The 7,375-nt window shown below is 62.3% G+C and overlaps 1 protein-coding gene across 1 annotated transcript in view; it reads left to right on the top strand.

The window, feature by feature from the left end:
- Positions 1–287: 287 nt before the first annotated feature.
- LOC140111002 (sperm-associated antigen 17-like) overlaps positions 288–7,375 on the top strand; it is a gene marked incomplete at its 3' end in the record, with an annotated part of 66,476 nt that continues 59,388 nt past the window's right edge. Inside the window, exon 1 of the mRNA XM_072132306.1 lies at positions 288–478. Coding sequence (XP_071988407.1) covers positions 320–478 — 159 coding nt within the window. The remainder of the gene's footprint in view (positions 479–7,375) is intronic.

The following is a 7,375-nucleotide window of genomic DNA, read 5'->3' as shown; positions in this document are numbered from 1 at the left end:
ATAGATGTGACATGGGGGGGAGGATATAGATGTGACACGGGGGGGAGGATATAGATGTGACATGGGGGGGGGAGGATATAGATGTGACACGGGGGGGGGGATATAGATGTGACACGGGGGGGGGGATATAGATGTGACAGGGGGGGGAGGATATAGATGTGACACGGGGGAGGATATAGATGTGACAGGGGGGGGAGGATATAGATGTGACACGGGGGGGGGGGGAGGATATATGTACGGGTCACACTGTGTGTTGGTGGATTGTTACTACCGGGCTTCCGTCAGACTCAGCAGGGGGCGTGGTCTTTAGGTCACGTGCATGTTGCTAGGAGACCCCGCGCGTCCCCGGAACAGCACAGAGCGGTTACCGATCACCATGAGCCCAAAGAGAGGAAAGAGCTCCGCGTCCTCCAGCGCCGCCCCGACTACAGCGGCCCGAGCCTGGGAGCCCGGACTCATCAGCGCCGCCCTACAGGAGGTACCGGGAGAGACACCGGGGAGAGAGAGGAGGGAGACACCGGGGGAGAGAGGAGGAGGGAGACACCGGGGGAGAGAGAGGAGGAGGAGGGAGACACCGGGGGAGAGAGGAGGAGGAGGAGGGAGACACCGGGGTAGAGAGGAGGAGGAGACACCGGGGGAGAGAGAGGAGGAGGAGGGAGACACCGGGGAGAGAGGAGGAGGAGGAGGGAGACACCGTGGTAGAGAGGAGGAGGAGACACCGGGGGAGAGAGAGGAGGAGGAGGGAGACACCGGGGGAGAGAGAGGAGGAGGAGGAGGAGGGAGACACCAGGGGGAGAGAGAGGAGGAGGAGGAGGGAGACACCAGGGGGAGAGAGAGGAGGAGGAGGAGGAGGGAGACACCGGGGAGAGAGAGGAGGAGGAGGAGGAGGGAGACACCGGGGGGAGAGAGAGGAGGAGGAGGAGGGAGACACCAGGGGGAGAGAGAGGAGGAGGAGGAGGAGGGAGACACCGGGGAGAGAGAGGAGGAGGAGGAGGAGGGAGACACCGGGGAGAGAGAGGAGGAGGAGGAGGGAGACACCGGGGAGAGAGAGGAGGAGGAGACACCGGGGGAGAGAGGAGGAGGGAGACACCGGGGGAGAGAGGAGGAGGAGGAGGAGACACCGGGGGAGAGAGGAGGAGGAGACACCGGGGGAGAGAGAGGAGGAGGAGGAGGGAGACACCGGGGGAGAGAGAGGAGGAGGAGGAGGGAGACACCGGGGAGAGAGAGGAGGAGGAGGAGGAGGGAGACACCAGGGGGAGAGAGAGGAGGAGGAGGAGGGAGACACCAGGGGAGAGAGAGGAGGAGGAGGGAGACACCGGGGAGAGAGAGGAGGAGGAGGGAGACACCGGGGAGAGAGAGGAGGAGGAGGGAGACACCGGGGAGAGAGAGGAGGAGGGAGACACCGGGGAGAGAGAGGAGGAGGAGGGAGACACCGGGGAGAGAGAGAGGAGGAGGGAGACACCGGGGAGAGAGAGGAGGAGGAGGAGGAGGGAGACACCGGGGAGAGAGAGGAGGAGGGAGACACCGGGGAGAGAGAGGAGGAGGGAGACACCGGGGAGAGAGAGGAGGAGGGAGACACCGGGGAGAGAGAGGAGGAGGGAGACACCGGGGAGAGAGAGGAGGAGGGAGACACCGGGGAGAGAGAGGAGGAGGAGGAGGAGGAGGAGGGAGACACCGGGGAGAGAGAGGAGGAGGAGGAGGAGGGAGACACCGGGGAGAGAGAGGAGGAGGAGGAGGAGTAGGAGGGAGACACCAGGGGGAGAGAGAGGAGGAGGAGTAGGAGGGAGACACCGGGGAGAGAGAGGAGGAGGGAGACACCGGGGAGAGAGAGGAGGAGGAGGAGGAGGGAGACACCGGGAGAGAGAGGAGGAGGAGGAGGAGGGAGACACCGGGGAGAGAGAGGAGGAGGGAGACACCGGGGAGAGAGAGGAGGAGGAGGAGGGAGACACCGGGGAGAGACAGGCGGAGGAGGGAGACACCGGGGAGAGAAAGGAGGAGGAGGGAGACACCGGGGAGAGAGAGGAGGAGGAGGAGGAGGAGGAGGGAGACACCAGGGGGAGAGAGGAGGAGGAGGAGGGAGACACCAGGGGGAGAGAGAGGAGGAGGAGGGAGACACCAGGGGGAGAGAGAGGAGGAGGAGGGAGACACCAGGGGGAGAGAGAGGAGGAGGAGGGAGACACCAGGGGGAGAGAGAGGAGGAGGAGGGAGACACCAGGGGAGAGAGAGGAGGAGGAGGGAGACACCGGGGGAGAGAGAGGAGGAGGGAGACACCAGGGGGAGAGAGAGGAGGAGGAGGAGGGAGACACCAGGGGGAGAGAGAGGAGGAGGAGGGAGACACCAGGGGGAGAGAGAGGAGGAGGAGGGAGACACCAGGGGGAGAGAGAGGAGGAGGAGGGAGACACCGGGGGAGAGAGAGGAGGAGGAGGGAGACACCGGGGAGAGAGAGGAGGAGGAGGAGGAGGAGGAGGGAGACACCAGGGGGAGAGAGAGGAGGAGGAGGGAGACACCAGGGGGAGAGAGAGGAGGAGGAGGGAGACACCAGGGGGAGAGAGAGGAGGAGGAGGGAGACGGAGACACCAGGGGGAGAGAGAGGAGGAGGAGGGAGACACCAGGGGGAGAGAGAGGAGGAGGAGAGAGACACCAGGGGGAGAGAGAGGAGGAGGAGGGAGACACCAGGGGGAGAGAGAGGAGGAGGAGGGAGACACCAGGGGAGAGAGAGGAGGGAGACACCAGGGGGAGAGAGAGGAGGAGGAGGGAGACACCAGGGGGAGAGAGAGGAGGAGGAGGGAGACAGAGAGACACCGGGGGGGAGAGAGAGGACGAGGAGAGAGAGAGAGACACCGGGGAGAGAGAGGAGGAGGAGGAGGAGGAGGAGGAGGGAGACACCGGGGGAGAGGGGAGCCTCATCAGTGCCGCCCTGCAGGGGGTACTATCTCCACACCTTGCATCAAATCTAAACACATCAGCGCTATACCTGGTGCCATACATGAGTGCTATACCTGGTGCCCATAATACTAGTGTCACCCTCTATGCCAATTATATAAGTGCTATACCTGGTGCCATGGATAAATGCATCGTGCCGGGGCTACCTATGTCCTGGGGGGCTGCGTTGTGCTGGGGCTACCTATGTCCTGGGGGGCTGCGTTGTGCTGGGGCTACCTATGTCCTGGGGGGCTGCGTTGTGCCGGGGCTACCTATGTCCTGGGGGGCTGCGTTGTGCTGGGGCTACCTATGTCCTGGGGGGCTGTGTTGTGCTGGGGCTACCTATATCCTGGGGGGCTGCGTTGTACTGGGGCTACCTATGTCCTGGGGGGCTGTGTTGTGCTGGGGCTACCTATGTCCTGGGGGGCTGTGTTGTGCCGGGGCTACCTATGTCTTGGGGGGCTGCGTTGTGCCGGGGCTACCTATGTCCTGGGGGGCTGCGTCGTTCTGGGGCTACCTATATCCTGGGGGAGGCTGCGTTGTGCTAGGGCTACCTATATCCTGGGGGAGGCTGCGTTGTACTGGGGCTACCTATGTCCTGGGGGGCTGTGTTGTGCTGGGGTTACGTATATCCTGGGGGGCTGCGTTGTGCTAGGGCTACCTATATCCTGGGGGAGGCTGCGTTGTACTGGGGCTACCTATGTCCTGGGGGGCTGCGTTGTGCTGGGGCTACCTATGTCCTGGGGGGCTGCGTCGTGCTGGGGCTACCTATGTCCTGGGGGGCTGTGTTGTGCTGCGGCTACCTATATCCTGGGGGGCTGTGTTGTGCTGGGGCTACCTATGTCCTGGGGGGCTGCGTTGTGCTGGGGCTACCTATGTCCTGGGGGGCTGTGTTGTGCTGGGGCTACCTATGTGCTGGGGGGCTGCGTTGTGCTGGGGCTACCTATATCCTGGGGGGCTGCGTTGTGCTGGGGCTACCTATGTCCTGGGGAGCTGTTTTGTGCTGGGGCTACCTATATCCTGGGGGTCTGCGTCGTGCTGGGGCTACCTATGTCCTGGGGGGCTGTGTTGTGCTGGGGCTACCTATGTCCTGGGGGGCTGTGTTGTGCTGCGGCTACCTATATCCTGGGGGGCTGTGTTGTGCTGGGGCTACCTATGTCCTGGGGGGCTGTGTTGTGCTGGGGCTACCTATGTCCTGGGGGGCTGCGTCGTGCTGGGGCTACCTATGTCCTGGGGGGCTGTGTTGTGCTGCGGCTACCTATATCCTGGGGGGCTGCGTCGTGCTGGGGCTACCTATGTCCTGGGGGGCTGTGTTGTGCTGGGGCTACCTATGTCCTGGGGGGCTGCGTTGTGCTGGGGCTACCTATGTCCTGGGGGGCTGTGTTGTGCTGGGGCTACCTGTGTCCTGGGGGGCTACGTTGTGCTGGGGCTACCTATGTCCTGGGGGGCTGCGTTGTGCTGGGGCTACCTATGTCCTGGGGGGCTGCGTTGTGCTGGGGCTACCTATGTCCTGGGGGGCTGCGTTGTGCTGGGGCTACCTATGTCCTGGGGGGCTGCGTCGTGCTGCGGCTACCTATGTCCTGGGGGGCTGCGTCGTGCTGGGGCTACCTATGTCCTGGGGGGCCGCGTCGTGCTGGGGCTACCTATGTCCTGGGGGGCCGCGTCGTGCTGGGGCTACCTATGTCCTGGGGGGCCGCGTCGTGCTGGGGCTACCTATGTCCTGGGGGGCCGCGTTGTGCTGGGGCTACCTATGTCCTGGGGGGCCGCGTTGTGCTGGGGCTACCTATGTCCTGGGGGGCCGCGTTGTGCTGGGGCTACCTATGTCCTGGGGGGCCGCGTTGTGCTGGGGCTACCTATGTCCTGGGGGGCCGCGTTGTGCTGGGGCTACCTATGTCCTGGGGGGCCGCGTTGTGCTGGGGCTACCTATGTCCTGGGGGGCTGCGTTGTGCTGGGGCTACCTATGTCCTGGGGGGCCGCGTTGTGCTGGGGCTACCTATGTCCTGGGGGGCCGCGTTGTGCTGGGGCTACCTATGTCCTGGGGGGCTGCGTTGTGCTGGGGCTACCTATGTCCTGGGGGGCCGCGTTGTGCTGGGGCTACCTATGTCCTGGGGGGCCGCGTTGTGCTGGGGCTACCTATGTCCTGGGGGGCCGCGTTGTGCTGGGGCTACCTATGTCCTGGGGGGCCGCGTTGTGCTGGGGCTACCTATGTCCTGGGGGGCCGCGTTGTGCTGGGGCTACCTATGTCCTGGGGGGCCGCGTTGTGCTGGGGCTACCTATGTCCTGGGGGGCCGCGTTGTGCTGGGGCTACCTATGTCCTGGGGGGCCGCGTTGTGCTGGGGCTACCTATGTCCTGGGGGGCCGCGTTGTGCTGGGGCTACCTATGTCCTGGGGGGCCGCGTTGTGCTGGGGCTACCTATGTCCTGGGGGGCCGCGTTGTGCTGGGGCTACCTATGTCCTGGGGGGCCGCGTTGTGCTGGGGCTACCTATGTCCTGGGGGGCCGCGTTGTGCTGGGGCTACCTATGTCCTGGGGGGCCGCGTTGTGCTGGGGCTACCTATGTCCTGGGGGGCCGCGTTGTGCTGGGGCTACCTATGTCCTGGGGGGCCGCGTTGTGCTGGGGCTACCTATGTCCTGGGGGGCCGCGTTGTGCTGGGGCTACCTATGTCCTGGGGGGCTGCGTTGTGCTGGGGCTCCCTATGTCCTGGGGGGCTGCGTTGTGCTGGGGCTCCCTATGTCCTGGGGGGCTGCGTTGTGCTGGGGCTACCTATGTCCTGGGGGGCTGCGTTGTGCTGGGGCTACCTATGTCCTGGGGGGCTGCGTTGTGCTGGGGCTACCTATGTCCTGGGGGGCTGCGTTGTGCTGGGGCTACCTATGTCCTGGGGGGCTGCGTTGTGCTGGGGCTACCTATGTCCTGGGGGGCTGCGTTGTGCTGGGGCTACCTATGTCCTGGGGGGCCGCGTCGTGCTGGGGCTACCCATGTCCTGGGGGGCCGCGTCGTGCTGGGGCTACCCATGTCCTGGGGGGCCGCGTCGTGCTGGGGCTACCCATGTCCTGGGGGGCCGCGTCGTGCTGGGGCTACCTATGTCCTGGGGGGCCGCGTTGTGATGTAGCGGTGCTGGTACCAGTCTATCACCTGCAGCCAGAATATGGGTCTGGAGATTCTTCTATTTACAATAATTGGCAGATGTTTGTAGTATTTTGGCCCCTGTGGGGGGTCCTCATCGGATGGAGCAGATAGTGCTGCCCCCCCGCTGTAGGGTGAATTGGGGGTCTCTGAGTCTCCGGGGCTGAAGATGGCTCATGCATTAGCTCAGATGTATAGGACGTCCTCTAGATGCTCCTCCGGGGATCTGCACCCCAGAATCTCACTGTATCACCCCTAAAGACTCCACCTGCCCATAGACCAGAGAGTATCCTATGTATATGGCCGGTGCCCTGTTCATCCAGAGCTCACTGGTGCTGGAATGTAATGTCACTGTCACAGTATATAATGACGCAGGATTAAGGTGTCATCGAGGTGACACGTCCTTGTCCCATGAGCTGACAGTCTATAGAGTGTAGTCCTCCCATGTCCTGCAGTGGTTAATCCCAGCCCCCACCCCTAGCCCCCCCGTTATTGGAATACATGGCAGCCTTAATATTTTGCACCTGTTGGAGGATTTTGTGTTTCCTCCCGCCATGTAATGAAGCCTTGTACAAACACAGGGGCTTATTCCGAGTCTACGGGGGCCGCACATGGGGGAGGGGGTCACCTCACACCTCAGCCCTGCCCGCCACAACACTCCCATTATTACTACCTGGCGCACAAGGGGTTACGTACTAAAAGTCCTCCAGAATATGAAAACTATAAATTTCACTAAAAATTACAAATTGTAGCGACAATACGAGTTGTGTCCAACGCCCCAGAGCCGGAGCGTGATTGATAGGCGGCCGGGGGGCCTCAGCTGCCACTCTAATCCCACTAAAGCCACCTATACAATCTGTAGGTTTACTGGGGTGTCCAGGATGACCAGGATGAGGATCAGCTAACACCCCGGGCATAAAGAGGGCTTAAACTTATGGGAAAACCAAAGGAAAAGGTTAACCCTTCCAGTGCCACAAGTTACATGATGTCACCATATCTCCTTCTACCCCAGAGCTGCACTCACTATTCTGCTGCTGGTGCAGTCACTGTGTACATACATGACATTACTTATCCTGTACTGATCCTGAGTTACATCCTGTATTATACTCCAGAGCTGCACTCACTATTCTGCTGCTGGTGCAGTCACTGTGTACATACATGACATTACTTATCCTGTACTGATCCTGAGTTACATCCTGTATTATACCCCAGAGCTGCACTCACTATTCTGCTGCTGGTGCAGTCACTGTGTACATACATGACATTACTTATCCTGTACTGATCCTGAGTCACATCCTGTATTATACCCCAGAGCTGCACTCACTATTCT

Source organism: Engystomops pustulosus, unplaced genomic scaffold (assembly GCF_040894005.1).
Source record: "Engystomops pustulosus unplaced genomic scaffold, aEngPut4.maternal MAT_SCAFFOLD_359, whole genome shotgun sequence".
Lineage (NCBI taxonomy): Eukaryota > Metazoa > Chordata > Amphibia > Anura > Leptodactylidae > Engystomops > Engystomops pustulosus.
Note: the sequence above shows the minus strand (reverse complement) of the source record. Positions and strands in the feature narration are given on the sequence as shown.